The sequence below is a fragment of the Tympanuchus pallidicinctus genome, unplaced genomic scaffold (assembly GCF_026119805.1).
Source record: "Tympanuchus pallidicinctus isolate F22 unplaced genomic scaffold, pur_lepc_1.0 scaffold2, whole genome shotgun sequence".
Lineage (NCBI taxonomy): Eukaryota > Metazoa > Chordata > Aves > Galliformes > Phasianidae > Tympanuchus > Tympanuchus pallidicinctus.
This window is the reverse complement of record NW_026294721.1, coordinates 53,725,271-53,742,885: the sequence shown is the minus strand read 5'-3', so window position 1 is coordinate 53,742,885 and position 17,615 is coordinate 53,725,271. Positions and strand designations below refer to the sequence as shown.

At 34.7% G+C, this 17,615-nt stretch overlaps 1 protein-coding gene across 2 annotated transcripts in view; it reads left to right on the top strand.

Annotated features, from left to right (window-relative positions):
* Positions 1 to 17,615, top strand: part of CCSER1 (coiled-coil serine rich protein 1) — a 617,512-nt gene that overhangs the window by 520,284 nt on the left and 79,613 nt on the right. Inside the window, exons 10-11 of one of the 2 annotated variants that reach the window (XM_052681485.1) lie at positions 2,076 to 2,123; positions 4,247 to 4,263. The exons of the other annotated variant lie outside the window; for it this stretch is intronic. Of the exons in view, the coding sequence (XP_052537445.1) occupies positions 2,076 to 2,084 (9 nt within the window). The 3' untranslated portion in view covers positions 2,085 to 2,123; positions 4,247 to 4,263. Of the gene's footprint in view, positions 1 to 2,075; positions 2,124 to 4,246; positions 4,264 to 17,615 lie in introns of those variants that run through there. 2 annotated transcript variants of the gene reach the window in all.

The following is a 17,615-nucleotide window of genomic DNA, read 5'->3' as shown; positions in this document are numbered from 1 at the left end:
GTGATGCTGCTCAAAGGAGAATTAGGTAGAAAAGGCAACTTGCCATAATTTCAGCATTTCTTTTCCTTGAGATATCAGTTACGCTACACAATATATAGCAATTTTTCTTTGCAACTTGGAATTTCATCTTATCATCTAATTATTACTAATTAAGTAATTAAAATTAATTTGAACATAATATTAATGATTTTTCATGTAAATTACCTGAATAACAGGAAAAGTTGATGCTATTTTTCATCATTAAATGCTTACTTTAATTCTGTTTGGTTTCTCAGTTTCATTTTATTATGCTGTTCAAAATATAGTAACAAAATATATAAACAAAAACACATAGCTTTTCGAAGATCGTTTCCTTAAATAAAAAATGCATAGGGTAGATATAAACTCTGTTTCTAGTAAATAGAATTGTTTGATTGAATTGTATTTTCATTTATTTGTTTGCTTAGAGGATGCATATCAGATGTTTTACATTGATTTCCTAATTATCATTGTTCAGTGTTTCTAAGAAAAAAACATTGTATATATAGAGAGAATATACATTATATATATGCAATAATATAGTATATATGCAAATCACAAGTAGACAGTTATGGTATCTCAAAGAAGTCTCAATTCAAGAAATTGTTATTTTGTGGATGTGCATTAGCCTTTTTTAAAAACAGTATTTAGATTAATATTTTCCTCTCTAAAAAACTAATAAGATCATGAAGGGAAAAGGTTATCACAGAATCAGAGGGGTTGGAACGGACCTCAAGAGATCATTGAATCCAACCACCTGCTAAAGCGGGTACCGTATATTAGGTTGCACAGATAGGTCTTAAACATCTTCAGAGAAGGACACTCCACAACTTCTCTAGGCAACCTGTTCCAGTGCTCCATCACCCTTACCATGAAGTTCTTCCACATGCTAGTACGGAACTGTCTATTTACAAATTTTAGGCTATTAATCCTTGTCCTATTGTTAGGCTGATACATATTTAGTTTCTAATGAATTCATATTCTAAATAATAGAAATGCACTAGGATCCCAATTTGTATAATTGTACATCTTAGTGCAAGTCTAGAAATCCAGTCTTTCAGCTTCTTTCATTTTGTGTACTTTTTATGTGTAAAAGTGTGTTGCAGTGAAAGATGCAAGGATTGCCTCCTGCCACAGTCAGTAACTTGACTACTTACTGTTAAAGAAAAAATAGTAAAACATAAAATAAATTTAAAAAAACATAAAACATCCCATTATGTTGTAATTTATTTGATCTGTTTCCATGGGTTGCTTTCATAAGTTATAACATGTTGGCAGTTCAGGCTACTCTTTAATTGGACCAAGGTAACTTAAAGTTTGTGAATACTATTTTAGTGTAACACAGGTAATTTAAAAATACGTATAAACATGTCAGATTAAGATTGGTAGTTAAATCATTTGAATGGCTGCGTGTAGGAGTTGTGAACAGTCTCGCTACTGCTCAGTGTTGCCATTCACTTGCTGACAAATCTGAATATCAGAGGTCTCCTCCCACTTCAGCCTCCCATCCCTGCTCTCCCTAACTGTAGCAGACCTTTTTCAGGGGGAAGGTTGCCTAAGCTGCATCTGTTTAGGACTAAAGAGGAAAAACATGAATCTATTCCTCCTCTAGAGATTTGAGATTAATTTGAAGTGGTTCTCCTCATGGTGATTTAACTGAGATTCTCCTGTGACTGCAAAAATGTTAGATAGGTAGGCTCATCTTGATGATGAAAACGAAATAAACAAAGCATAACAAGCAACCTACGGTGATGCTGGAATGTACACAGTCTGTAATATCCTAATAATTGATAATAATGCCAACTAAAATGTTGTATTCACAGGAGGCCACTCTCTTTTTACTGCTGTTATACACTGTGTGGTCTGCAAAAGTATGCGTTGTGAAAACACAATTATTTTAGAGGTTTCAGAAATAGGTTTAAGTGGGCATCCTCCAGCATATCCATGTTTTCGTGTTCTCCATGTCTGTTTTATGTGTTTTTATATCATTCTCATTCCTTCCTTCTCTTCTTTTTCTTCCATCCATCCGTTGTCACATCTTGCATTCTTGATTACAGTGTGTGTGATCATTACCACCGTGTGAAGGCAGTTCCCCACATCACCAGGTATGGTCCTACATTTCTCTGGAAACATTTATTTGTGTTTTAAAACCTATTCAGTGTTGTGCACTGTTATAGTGAGATTCTTTTTTGTTAGCCTCATTTCTCCCTTTTCTCCTTTTCCATTAGATATGAATTACCATTCCTGCATCTTTGTTGTTTGTGGGTTTTGTTTTTTTTTTCTGATTGTCCGTTGGTCATGGCCTGAACCCCATAAAATTTTAAGTGGTTTAACAACCACTATGGTGTTTCATTTTAAAGTGCTTCAAAGAGTTTTTAATGCTTTTATTGTGATTGTGAACAGTTTGTTAAATGCTTGATACTCAACTATAATGGTAATGGATGAATAAACAAATAGTTTTTTTTTTCTCTAATGGTTTGTGCACTATGTATCCAAACAATATTTCATCAGTATTTCTGTGGCTTTCAGAAACATGTTAGGTATAGGCTGGTACATGGCTAGCTGGTTTTCTATTTGAGAATGTCACAAGACCTTAAAGTTACTCATTTAGATACGAATTTTTATGACTTCCTAGTATGTTTCTGGATATCATTGGCTTATATTGATTAGCCTATATACTTCTGCACTTCAGCAGAAAAAAATTTCATCAGAACTGTTCCAAATTAGATATTGTTGGTGATGGTGGAAAACTGTCTTGCAGTCTCTTTAAAAAAAATTAAAAAGTTAATGTAATTAATTAATATGTGTTCATGAGTTTTTGCAGAGTTGGTAAATATACATGTTAATCATTAATGATTTAGTTCTATGCATTATCCTTAATGTAATGGCCTTCTCTATATACAAATTATCAGTTCTGGAGCTGATGGAAATGAGTATCACCCATCTGATTCTGATGACGACACGTCTCAGTTACCATTGGATGACAGTTTCTTCGATTCAGGCTGTGTTTTGAAATGTCTTACGGCCCTTATGACTCTGTAAGCTGCAGCATAATTAGAAGTGTAACTGCTCAGAGTGAGGGGAAATAATATTGTAAAATAAAAAGCTTTTTTTCTGTTACGACTATTTCAGGGTTCTTCAGTCATCTCGAGATCTTTCATTCTTAGCTCATGCCTCTGCAACTGTTTAACAACATAATCATTTTCAATATGCATAAACATTAGTTATTTTCTGCTTAATTTCCTGTTTTCCTAAAGGAGGTTGTAGTAGGTTTTCCGTCTTTTTTTCAAAATTAAGATTGCAAAATGATTAAAAGATGAATTTGTGTACAACTTTTTCTCGTACTGAGTGGTAATATTAAACTTACTGAGGTTGATCTCACAGAGCATATGGAGAGGCATTTAGAGTGTGCATTGCCGTTAGTAAGATGTGATCTTCAATAGCTGCAATCTGTGGCTTCATAGCATTCAACCTCTAAGGTATATTACTGTAAGGTCAAGCCTAAAAGAACTATAATTTCTTTCCTGTTACGTTCCAACCTGTTTAATTAAATTACCTTAATGGATTTTTCTCTATTATTAGTGAAGTAAAAGATGGGGGATGTTAAATTAGATATTAATTGCCTCTGTTAAGCCAATGTATAAGGATCATGGCTCAGTTATGGTTGTCACGTGGGATAATAGCTTTGTTGTGACTACTGTAAAATCACATTTTGCAAAAGTAAAAATGTAATTTGATTAAAAAGAATTAAAAAATTATTTGTTTTGACCAGTGTGCTTCCTAGATAAGGAAGAACAGGAGCAGTTGAAATAACTGAAGATGCGTAGAATAGAACGAGTAGTAGAGTGACTGAGTCTTATCCTGTTGATGGGCTCACTCAGTGGTTTTGCAGCATTCTTGGATTCAAACTAGTAAAGACAATTTGGCATTATAAATTACTCAAGTCACATATCTGCACAGCATGTCCACCCTACTTCAACTAAGATTTAAATCTGCTTCCAAGTTGATGCATTCCAAATTTAGAAATGGCTTTTAATTCATATTTTTATTAGTGATTTTTAAAATTTTATTTATAATATAATAGACATATTTCTTTTCATAAGGCATTCCACGCTCATAAGTCATCTTTGTACTTGGTCATTAAACAGTGTATTGTTGATATCTTGGGTTATATAAAAATATTATTCCAGTATGAAGTAGTGAGTTTACAACATATTTTTTTCCACAGATCATTAAAAGTCTGACAGAAGATTTTCTTGCAAGGCTGATTTGGATTTATGCAGAACACGTTCAGTTACAAAATCAAGCAAACAGTACTCCAACTGCTTAAGTTAAACAAATATATCTAGTTTCATTCATGAAATACCTGGAAATCTATATAGTTATAATTTTACATGAAGCTAAGAAATCAAATCTATTTGCTATTTTATTTAATAAAGAAAAGTTCTCAAGTTTCAGTGAAAATGTTATGTGGTTGAACTTGAAATGCACAGCAAGTATGAATGTTTGATAGAATTAAATGCAGACGCTGAATCACAGTGATCAGATGTTCTCTATTAACAAGAAGCATCTTTTAAGAAGATTAATTTTTGTAACTCAGAGAGCCAATCCCTTTTGTTACAGATTTTAATTGAACAATTCACTTCTGGCACGCTACTTTAATGGACAAATTCCAGAGAATAGAAACAAAGGGTACTGTGTTTCAGTAAATCTAAACAATAGATAAATGATACTCAAAGTCAATTTAAATGTCATTCTTGTTCTTTTCAAGTCTAGTTCTGGTCCTTTAGAGATCTTAATTAGTGTTTGTCAGCACAGACTGGGAAGAGAAATATGTCCCCATTTTATCAGTACACGTTGCTTCCCTGCACTGCTGCAATTAGGCTGGACAAACTTCGTGTAGCTTTTGACTCTTGCTGTTTCTTACAGTTTTAATTTCAAGCGCTTTATTAAATGAGGGAAAATTTCTTATGCCCCATGTATTCCTGTGAGTCTTTGATAATTGGAATAGTCCTTTTATTTCCTTTCCCATTTGTATAAGCTAGTTAAGAGCGTTCTACAATAGACTGAGGCATTGAATGTTTCTTCTTTTCAGCAATGTAGCTGCAAATGAAAGCAAGATAGTCTACCAATTAGTAATTCCAAAACTTGTCTTTACCACAGAAGTATTAAAAAAAACTGCTTGTTAGTCATCAACTTTTTTTTTGTACTGGAGTATCGAAGTCCCATGCATGGTACCCCCTGGAGGTCTTAAAGTATGGGCAAAGATGTGTGCATCCAAGGCCTCAAGTCTCCTATTCCTCAATGAGACACTGTTTCTTTCAGTAATAATACTTTAAGACAGGAATCATGCCATGGGTGTTTGTTATTTGTAATTTCAAGTCATTTCCTAAAGGAAATGGTTAGAGGCAGGATCAACATGTATAAAAATTTATTCTAGAAGAACATGCCATCTTACACTCACAGTATTCACTGTGGGCTGATAGGCCTTTGATATCTACTGCGTTTTGGGGTTCCTAATTTCCTGTTTACTTAAAGTTGCATCAAAGCACAAGACCTTCTCTTCTGCTGCTTTGCACATAACCTCAATTTCTGATGTTTCTAGTGTTATGCTGAAACCATCCTGACATTGTAATTGAACATGTCAATATAAATGCTGCTCAGGAGGAGATGAAAACCTTTCTTGTGAAATTGTTTGCTGGAATTGCTGTATGGTTCAGAGGTAGTTTTCAAATCATCCAACCTTCCAGAATAGAAATTACCTGTTATTTTAGTTTCTTTTACCAAATGTCTTAATTGCAGTGTATTTTTTTCAGATATTTCATTAAAAATAAATAAATAAATAAAATCTTGTATAGTTATACTACCTAAACCAACCCAAACTTTTTTTCCCCCTTAAATATATTAATACGTATTTCTAACATAGGAGAAAAAAAAAAGAAAAAAAAATAACACATGGAAGTAAGAGGGGCACGTGTATGCTCGGTGGTATAGTATTTGCTTCATAAATAGCAGCATAGCTTTAGATTAAAAATAAATAAACAACTAGGCAAGAAATCATTGAGGTTTTTAAATGTAGACAAATCTATTTGTCAGTAGTTTGAGGAAGAAAATATATCAGAATTCACTGAAGAATATGAACAAGAGCTCGGACAGTGGAGAAGAGGTTTTAACTGGTAATTCAACTGACAACAACAGGATGGAAAGAAATTGTAGCAATCAGATACGCGGATGCAATTAAATTGTGTCCATAAATGTGCTGAGAGGGATTTCATGTAGGATTGTGGATGTGAACTTCCATATTGCTACTCAAACTTCTCCTGTCATTCCCCTGTCTGTTTATTCTGTTTCTGTTCTTTCTCTATGTTTGCATGTAGGTACAGTGGGACCAGTCTCACTTTGTGCTGTTTCTTGCTTTATTCAATTGTTGTTCTTTTTAATGCCAGTTTAGGAGTAAAGTCTACTGAATGCCCTGACCTCAAAGTTCTAAATTGTGCTCTATACCATTTGTATTCTGTTTGAGCCCATAAATCTCTCCTTCTGCATTGGCAGAATGTTGTGAGGGTGGACAGAACTAGCCTGCTCTGCCTGAACCTTTTTCATTAGGGGAAACATATTAGAACAGGCTCAGAGATGAGAGACTTTGTCCACACAGCTGAGAAGGGCATTGGAACAATATTAGTCAAGAAATTACCTTCTGAGTGCACCTTTCTCCTCCTCTTCTACTTTTTGCAATGAGAGAAGCTTCTGCCTTTCTCCAGGGGAGGATGCAGAGTGCTGAGATGCCCCATGGATTAATGACAATACTTGCAGTCCTGAATCAGTAGTTCTAGCATAAGAGAGAATTACCTTCTTCAGCAAGCAGCTTATGAAGCACTATTTTAAAAAATAAGGAAAGTAAGGAATTCATGGTCCTGTTTAAAGGTTATGGCTTTTTCTCCAGGGTCAAGTATTTGAAATTGAGTTGTTGCCTTGTCCAACATTTACTCAACTAACTGCTTGTTAGAGTCTAACTTGCAGGCAGGCACAAAAAGAGTTACAGGCAGCAAAACGGGAGAGAAGGAAAGAATGGGAGCAAAATTGATTGGGAAGGGGGAAGGGGTGAGGAAGGGAATCAAAAGGGATATTTCTAAGTAAAGTTTGTTTAAAGTGTAACACTTATGGAACAACAATTTTTTTCACAGCAAAACCTTTTCTTACCTTGTGTTACACTATATTACTCAGAAGCAGATCAGTGCTGGAGCAATATAATGACAGTACTTGGAGAGGGGATCAGGTCAGTATTCTTCAGAGGATTTTATCACGTTTCTTTCAATTTCAAAAGCATATATACAAAGCATAAAAGCAATATGTGTATTTACATATTAATTTTAGAAAATCCAGCTTTACAAAAACTTTAGTGGCGTTTAAAAGCGAGTTATTTATTAGTTTCTGTCAAGGACATCACTGTAAGGAAGGAAAATCTGAAAAAGCTGTGAAGAGAGTGAAGGAATAGAACAGTTTCAGTACAAATCTTGGAGTGCCAGAAAGCATAGCCAGGGTGATCTAGAACGTTCAAATGAAAGAATAAAATACAGGATGCAATGTGAATGTGTGATAATGGTATAATCTGTGATAATGGTATGCTTTCAGGTTGTTTTTTTTTTCTATTTTCATTGCAGGAGGAATGAATACAGTGAGTTTGTATTACTAATGTAAGAGAAAGGAGGTAGAGCATTTAGATAATTCTACACATTTTCTTAACCTTCAGCTGCATATCTTGTAATAAGCAGTAACATTTTCTATGTATTCTCTAGTCAATGGAGGAATATTTGAATACAGAGAGTAATGTGTATGTGACTTTTCAAAAGAAGATAATTTCAGCGATAAAAGATAGAGTTATGCATTTATGATTGCCGGTAGTAGAAAATGTCAGTCAGAAAGCTTATTCATTTTGGAGTCTGCCCATACAAAGCTTTTTGGAATCACTTTTTGTATCTGTTTTGTATTTCATAGGAGCAGCAGAAATTGAATGGGTTAAACTTTAAGTAAATCTGAAGTTTATTTTTGATCAATAGGAAATCAGAGTTTTGCTTAACAGAGCAGCTGTACCATGAATTGTGCAACTCAGAGAGAAATGTTGACATTCTTGAAGACTCAAATGAGCATTCAAGGAATAGACACATGGGACTCTTGTTTAACTAGTTTTATTGTCAGTCACAAAGACATTTTTTCTGTGTACTCAGGGTGGGGAAAAAAAGTATTTCTTTAATATATATTTACAAACTTGTGATAAGATGCTGGAAAGGACCACAGACGTATTTCATTTAGGGAAAAATGCCAGTAAATTCTAAAAGAGATGTTATCAAAGCTGACAGGATTAAAACACATTGACTAAGACTGAAATGGGAGTGTTGTGACAGCCTAGTGGGTGATATTGCCACTACTCCATACAAATCTGCCTATGTGGGTTTAGTAGTAAACATCAGTTATGTTTTCATATCAAAGTTGTAATGCAGAAAAGTGATGGAAATGTAATAGTGTAATTTTGAAGGTTTACTGAATTGTGCAGATTTACAGTGAAAGCTGTAGATTTATGGGATGCTAAAATACAGACTACGAAGACAGTAGCTAATTGTTTCAAATACTCAGCAACTTTTTAAGCTGTTCAGTCCATTAAGTTCCTAAGAAGAAGTACTGAGCTCTTACAAATGTTGTTATGTTTATGTGGAAAATAATTTGCTGAGATGCAGGCAAAAATATAATACAATAGGCTATTTATTAGAGAAGGAAAATAATCTTCAATATGAAGTAAGCGCATTATACACATCAATGAAACTAAAACCATAAACCTTTCAAACTAGATTTACACATTTAGATTGGAAAAATGAGTTGAATGCGTGTTGGCAAATGTAAAGTTTTCCTTGGGAGCTTAATGTCTTATTTGTATGAAGCAGAAAATAATCAGAGTTGAGATTGTCTTTCAAAGTACACACAAAGGAAAACACATAAGTGAGTTTTGTATTGCTTTAATGAGATCCTTAATTCACCTCACAGTATGTTGTTGTTAAAATGTGTGATATAGCCAAGCAATAAGATGGGCTGTTTAATAAGTTATTAAGAAATAAATAACTGTTGTGTTAATAAACAGTGAGCCAGTCTGATAGCAGTGTGAAACAGGTGAGGAAGTTTCCCTTGAGCATGATACTCTACAGTGTGCCATTTTCCTCTTAAATTCTTGTTCCAGTTGAAGATCAAAGGTAAGGTATTAATAAAAGTCATGTCAATTCTATTAGTAATTTAGATGCATAATTTAAATGTGTGAATGGTAAAAGAACATTGTATTACTCAGATTTGCTTTTATGTTTTTGCGTTTTGTAATGCTTGGTAGCACGTTTATCATCTATTAATTTTGGTCCAGATAAACCTGTACTGATTTATGTAATATTCTGCATTTGTTGTCAATGGATATCGTAGGAAGTCAGTCTAAAACTGAAGGCTAAGATTTTTTAACATTGTTCCAAAATCAAGCAAAAATTTCTCATGCCTTTCTGTCATTTTTGACTCATTCTATTCATTTATTTTCTCTTTTATTTTATCTCTTCATATCAGAAGGAACAGGTTTTAGTTTTAAGCAGTTCAAACAAAAGAGCTTCTCAACCATGCAGGGGTAAACAGATTTGAGTAAGAGGTGGCACACCGTGCATAAACACTACATTTTCTATTCCTTCATAATTAAGTTGTCATGAGTTGATGATTTCTTCTTTGTCTTGACCAAATATTTATCTGTGTCACAAAACTCTTGAAGCAGTTTTCAGCTATAGTGAGAAGTTAGGATAAGAAATAAATAACTGTTTTGTTTTTTTTTGTGGCAAAACCATAAGAGTATTTTGTGTGAATTACCGGGGAAGCTTCATCTGTATTTTAATTGGCAAAAAAATGACAAAATTATGTATCAATTCAGTGTATGAGTTAAGCACCTTGCTTGGAATTAGTCTTAATGGCAACACTTGTAAGACTTCCAGAAGCAATTCTGTAGCCATATGAAGTTGTTCGTAGATCTGTAATTAGGCAGCAATCAGTCAGTGCTTGACATTTCAGCACTTCAACCAGCTGCAATTCAGAGGTATCAACTTTGACCACAAATCCCTCATTAAACTTCCCGTAAAACAGAATTACTGACTCTTATAATTGTAATCATGCATTCTGTTTTAAATGGTAACCAGAAAAAAAATGATTGTAGATCATTCTATAAATATGCATGTTTCTTTTGCCTACTTGTAAAGTTTTTAGCTGTGGTATGATACAAGTTAGGTAGGATGAGGTCATGGAGGTTTCTCCCCAAAAACAGTACATGGTTCTTTAGCTTCAGTTATAAAGAAAAATGATGTGCTGTGGAGTGAAACTATAACAGTGAAAGATTAATTAGCTAATATTTGTGAAGCTCTGAAGATAAATCTGGCTGTGCAGTGTATGTGTGTTAAGTATTAATGCAACAGAGTTGCTAAAAGCAATTTGAAAGTGGGTTTGAGGGTCATTTTTTTTCTTGATCCAGTCAGTTCACCTGAAATCTTCTGGTCTGTGAAGTCTTTGCAGCTAGGCAAGTAAACATGCACAATAATCTCCCTGGCACAGGTGGATCAATACTACTCAATTAGGTTAGCTACCACTTGTTTCACAGTCTATTAGCGCCTCTACATGTCTCATCAGACTAAATCCTTTGGGGGAAACTGAGTGGTGTATCATTCATCATTTGCAGTTCCTTGTCTCTGGAAGACAGAAAATTGAGTGTTTTGGGGATGGTAGTGACCACTGAAGGAGAATTCTTTGTGTTAAGTGACGGAAGCCTGAAGATGAATGTCCCTGCCCAAGCAGATTCTGAGCTTATGGACTTCTCTCTAGATAGAAGAGCTGTAGAATTATATGTGGATCTTTCAGTATCAAACCAGAAATGTCATGGTTATATGTGAAAATTATATGGGAAAGTGCCCATGGAGTACAAACTCACTATTTGACTCAAATAATCTTGGCAGTTTGATTTAACAGGGCAAATCTCATGTGGTTTCAACATTGCCTGACTTTAAGTGGCATGAAGACAGTGTGAAGTCATAGTTCTTACTATGAAGTTAAAGCTACCTTTTCTTATGTCTTGTGCATTCAACTGAAGTATGGTCTTGGACTGTGTCTGATGTTTACCAAATATGTATTACAATGTGGTCTGCAAGTCCCCATAGTTGTTAAAAATAGTCACAGGGCTACACCATATCTGGCCAGGGACCTAGAGATGAACATTAAGAAAGGAATGTGCAAGTAGCACCATCCATTTAGTTGGATATGAAGAACTAAGAGGAACATGCAGTTCTAAATCCTACCTAATTGAAAGTTACTTTTCTCAGTTTTTCCAGTATTTTAATATAATGTTTTGTTATTAAATTTGGCCCATTATCCCCTATTTAATGAGTACCTGCAGCATCTCCCCTATGAAGACAGGCTGAGGGAGCTGGGCTTGTTCATCCTGGAGAAAATAAGGCTGTAAGGTGACCTATTTGCAGCCTACAAACAGGAGGGGAGTTAACTGTGAAAGGGTAGATAACAGCAGGACAAGGGGAAATGGTTTTAAGTTGAGGGAGGGAAGATTTAGGTTGGATGTCAAGGAAAAGTTCTTTACAGAGAATGGTGAGGTGCTGAAACAGGCTGCCCAGAGAGGTTGCAGATGCTCCGTCCCTGGAGGTGTTCAAGGCCAGGTCGGATGGGGCCCTGGCCTTGAATTAGATGTAGGGGTTGGTGGCCCTGCATGTGGCAAGGGGGGTTGGAGCTTCATGATCCTTGAGGTCCCTTCCAACCCTGGCCATTGTGTGATTCTGTGAGTCTATCTCATGAATATGAGGAACTTGTTCTCTAGTGTTTCACTTAATTAACTTTATGTAGAAGCGGTCTATTTTGACAGTGATAGCATCATTTTTACATATTAATGTCACTTGTATATCTTGTAGCCATTTATCAGACCTTTCACTACTGTTAACTCTTGCAACATTAGCAGTTTGAATATAGAATTTCACAAAGGAAAGCTTGTTTATTATCTTTGAGATTCTGTGTTTTCTTCTTGTTTCAGTATCAGTGTCTTTTCCATTTAGCAGACTTCCCTCTTTTTTTCTCTTACACACAGTTGGAAAGTGAAGGATTCTGGTTTTTGTTCAAACCTCTTTTTCTTTCTGCTGAAAGAAGATACAAAGCATTCATTCAAAGAGAAAGCCTAGTTTGGCTTAGCTTTGGAGTGTGTTTTATTCAGACATAGACCCCAAACCATATCTGTTTCATAATCTTCACTGGAATTTCTTCCCCATCACACAGCCATAGGTTTAGTCACAAGTCAAGAAAGTATTCTGACTAACGTTTAGACAACTTGTCTCTATTATGTATATGAATTCATACCCTTAACCATGAAGTGGGAAATATGCTTGCCCATTTGTTGATGAAGCTCAATCTTTGCTAAAAATGTTACCATTTGCATTTTGATAGAAAGTACAGTGTTATGTTCCCCAGTGAAACCAGAAGGAACCGGAAAATGGCCTTCATGGAGAACATCCTTCCTCTTACGGTTCCTTGCTCTTCTCTGAGGGTACCATTAGTGAGCGTCCTAAGGCCAAGACCTGCATCTTCCATGCTAGAACAGCAGAGTCCAGTTGCAGTTGTAGTGATTACACTGCAACAGTAGTGTGCAATATAAATTAAGCCAGTTGTGAATATTTTAGATACTTTTCTGTTAATGTCACAGAAGAAAGGTCCAAATTTCTGCATGGTAAATAATGGAAACGTGATTTATTTACTGTTTATATATTCTATCATAAGTTACATAAGTCCTGTGTCACTATAATGTTTTCCACATTTCATTACAATTAAAGTGTGGCAGCTGTGTGTCTTGCTGAAGGAAAGACTGTTCAAATTTGAGTCTGTATCTTAACCTCTTTAGAACACTGTAGTGCTGCTGCACTTAGAAAAGATGGAGATATGTTATCATGCTCCTTTTGTGGAACATGTTGAAGAGTTATATTTTAATTCTGCTGTAGAAATTTCTGCTTTGAAATGCTTTCAAAGGTAATTGGACTTAATATGCTGAACAAAAGTTATATTATTCGCTTTTTTTACATTTGAAGAACTGTGGTTCTGATGTACAGTTAAAAGGAGACATTTGTCTGTTCTTTAATTATTAGTCAAATTAACAGTGTCATCTAATGATATGGGAGGACTTGTTCCTCCCCTCTTCTGTTAAAAAAGCAACAGGATATTTTAAAGATAAATGTATAGTGAAGGAAATTTTGCTTTTGTCATTGCAAGAAGGAAGCAGAGTTATTTTCCCACTGGAGAGTGACTCTCTCTGTGTTTGTGAGACTATATTTTCATCTGAGCAATTCTCTGGTATTCTAAATGTACGTATATTCTCTGTACCACAGGTCTGTAACTAGACTTACCAGGCAGAGTTAGATGTGGTCAACAGATATTATTCTAAAATGCTGTGCGTGATGTTTTTGTGTGTTTGACTCCTGTTTCTGGAGCTCAGAAGGAGTCATCTTTTCCAAGATTTCAGAAATACTGAGACAAATTACTCTACATAATTCTATTTCTAAATAAATGCATTAAGTTAGTTCCAAATAAATATTTCTTACCCCATTTATCTGAGGGTAAATATATTATTTTACTCTGGAATGTAATCATCCATTTACTATAATCTTAAACCTATTATGAATGTTTGAAATCCTTGTCTTGGTTTTCCCACAGTTCTACAATTGTGTTATGGTAGTAATACATGGTCACAAAGTAGATCAATAGCTTCTCATATGTATTGCTTTTAATACTTTATTTATATTTACAGATATTTTGTGAATAGATACAATGCTGTAGAGATGTAGTTGGATTTTTTTTTTTTTTTCCTCAGGAGTTGTTTGAATTCTACTTTGAGATATTTTGTAGCAAAGAATTTTCTTATGAACACTTTATCATTTGGAACTTTGTACTCTACTGAAAGAAAAGTTTTATATTTTTTTTTCTTAAGCTGGTATCTTCTCACTTTGTATCAGATTAGGCAATTTTCTGATAGTAAATAGCAGCAGTAATGCTTCTGCTGTATATCTGGTGACTAGATCTGAGCTTTTAAAGTGTTTTTGCTTGTTTTTCTTCATTGAACTTCTTACTTAAAAGATATTTTGCTGCTGTTGGCTAGTCTACAGTCTCTGATAGCACAGATATCTAGCGATTGCCTGGAGAATGTCACTTCAACACCTCTCAAAATCACATTTGTTATCATCTTTGCAATTATTGAATGCTGACTTTTCTTCTGAGTTAAATACAGCTGAATCCTGTACTGATCTGAAGTTACAGTACATATATTGCTGCTCTACAGAGTGATGACTTCGTAGTGTGTTGTTTTTTTTTAATGCAGTTACTTCAAAATACTCTTTCATTTCACTGTAACTTTAAAAGTACGTTTAGATTCATCACGTTGCCCATTTGCATGGCCCAGAGCCCAAGCTCCCCACATGGCTGTGATGGATGGCTGCAGTGGAAACCAGCAGCCTTCTAGGTCGTAATTGCATGGTGAGTTAACTGATACGCAGGGAGGCAATTTGATGAATACTGGTGGCATCCACTGGGCAAAGAAAGTGGCAGATTACAAGAGGCTACTAAAGGCTTACTCACATGTAAACTCTCTAGAGAGTTGTCAGGATGTGTTTCCACCCCTTACCATCCCAATCCAAGAGGAAAATGTTTTCTCTACATCAAATTTTCTCTTTATTTCTAATTCAATTCAGTTACTATTATATTCTTGCCTGATTTATGCTTGCTGTATTCCCCTTTTCTCAAAATTTGAATGATATTACATCATAAATGCTTCAGCTTCTGTTAAATCTTAATGAGAAGCAAAACCAGCTTGAATTAACCAGGTCTGGCTATATAAATATTTTAACCGTGTAATTTATGACTATATGTAAAAAGAGACTTGTAATTCAGAGGATTATCCACTGTTGTACAAAGAGAGGGAAAAAATCTTATTATAACATTTTAATGCCTTTCAAGGCTTTCTAAAATAGCGTTCTCCCTTGACTATACTCACGATCAGAAGGATTTTTATATATTTTTTTTATTTCTGTAATCTCTGTAGAAAAGCCCTCCAGAAAACTGAGGTGAAACTAGAGGAAACTAGTAGGTCATTCCTAAAATTAAGGACCAAATTGTAAAGCTGCCCTATGTTTCTACAAAGATGTAGGAGTCTGTAAATGCTCCCTTGGACCCTGAGATTTACTTTGAATGGTGGAACTTGATTCTCTGTCTTCTACTCATTAAGAAGCACTCATACCATGGTAATGAGTATAGTAATTGCTTCCTCTCATGTGCTAGGTAGGATCAGGATTAAACTCTTTCGAGCTACATTTTTATGTTTCCTCTCAGCCCCTTGCTCATAAATTGTGACATAAGTTTACTGTAAGTATATAATCCAACTTTTGAAATATGGCATACTTAAATGTACCTACAGGGTTTTTTGTTATGTATTTTCCTAGCTCTTGCAACATTTTGGAAAATATCTTCTCATTCTAGTACATTTTCTATAAATTCTTCACTACTGTGACTGAAAAGCATTTATAGAAAGAGTACTGCAGGGGACATGTGTACCCAAACTTTTGTAATCTAAGATCTGTCAAAGTAAGGATTGATTATAGCTGTGCTATCAAACACTGATGAACTTGCAAAATGGGGATTAAAATCTCTGCATTTTGTTTTCTGAAAATGACAGCTCTGTGTATTATATCCGGGGCACATTGCATGTGTTTACAGTATGCCAAAGCAAACAAACAAACAAAAAAACCCATGCATTTCAAGGGTTGAAAAAAAATTTCTTGGTTACTTTTCATTGAAGTTACTGAATATATAAAGTGTGTTTTTAGACCCAGCAGCTATTAATCAAGAGTAGTTCTCGAACGCTTTTTTTTGAGGCTGCTTAGGCAGTGTAGCAGTTCTTCATAGTACTGATAGTATTGATAGTATTGACTGTGTATGATGATTGTGACAGCTTTTGGCCCTCTCTTAGCTTTCACCTTTGTGATATGTTGGAAATAAACTGGAACATGAGGTTCTGTCTGAGCATTAGGAATCTTATCTGTGCTGTGCAGATTGTCCAGAGAGGTTGTGGAGTCTTCTACTTGGAGATCTTCAGAAGCCACCTGGATGTGGTTCTGGGCTTCTTTTTCTGTGTTCCTGCTTGAGAAAGGGTTGGAGCAGATGAACCCAGAGGTTCCTGCCAACCTCAGCCATTTGTTGATTTTGTGATTGATAAATATTCTTTTGATCTTTTTAAGTAGTAGTGTAAACAAAGTAGTCCTGAGAAGGCAGAAACTTCACACCCTCAGAAAGAAAGGTTTATTTATCAAACCAACTTAGGCACTCAAGACTGCACTTGGCTGGGAACTGGGCCAAGTTAATGAAAATTCTTCTTGAAAATCAAGTTACTTTAGTTACTTTCAAGTTGTATCTTTAGCTAGTTTTGACAGAAATTGACAGAAATCTTTTAAAACATGCAGACATACTTTGCATTCATGTTTCTATTTCCATGCAACCCTAATTGCTTTAAAAAAAAAAAAAAAAATTAGTTCACAAGTGCAGTTGTCATCAAAGATCATCTGCAGGCCTATTAAAAATGAGAGGTAGGGATCAGTATTTTTGTGTGCAGTTTGAAAGAAAATATATGAATTGAATATGTTTTCTTATGTAAGTATTGCAATTCAAATCAATTATTTACAAAGTGTGATCTAAGCTCAGGACCGAAAGTTTTAAATCCTGTCTCTGAGTCTTCCTTTCCAGGGTAAATTAAAAGGAAAAAAATTATGAATAGATTTATTGAAGGAGATATATGAAACTATATGCCTCTTTTTTTTTTTTTTTTGTCCCAGGAATTCATTTTCCAGTTCACAAAGTATTGTTTTCTCCTACATCATTTCATTTTTGCTTTTCAGTGTAAAATAGACATATAAAACATCATAGAGTTTGTCTGAATGCATCAGATTTATTAGCTGGAATCACACCTTTTCCAAACTACTTTTTGAGGGTTTGAAAAATGTCTCTTAAGGTCAAATCACATTTCCCACTCCCATGTTAATTAATTAAAGAGCAATGTACTTTTCCATTCTATATTTTCCTCAACTGAAAACACAATAAGTAAGTAAAACTAATAAAACCGGCTTCCATTAATGAGCTGGTTTTATTTATTTACATAGATGCATCTTTGAAGGAGTTGAAGGTCTAAAAGTATTCCACATTATCACATTGCATTGTTTTAATGATTATTGCCTCATGGTAAACTAAATGCATTTTTGTCTTGGACTTGGATAATTTTGCAAATTTGGATTATCTTGTATTGTAACACACCTGCTTCTTCATGTTGCTATCTGTTTTGTAAGGCTCATTTTATCTTTATATCATTACAAACTCACCTTTTAGTTGAGCAAGTATTAGTGGTATTACTAATGATTTTCTTCTTATGAGCTAAAAATCTGCTGTGTTACCAGTTAGTATATTAGAACCATTTGTAGGACAATTGACCATCTGCCAGTGATATTCCACAGTATCGG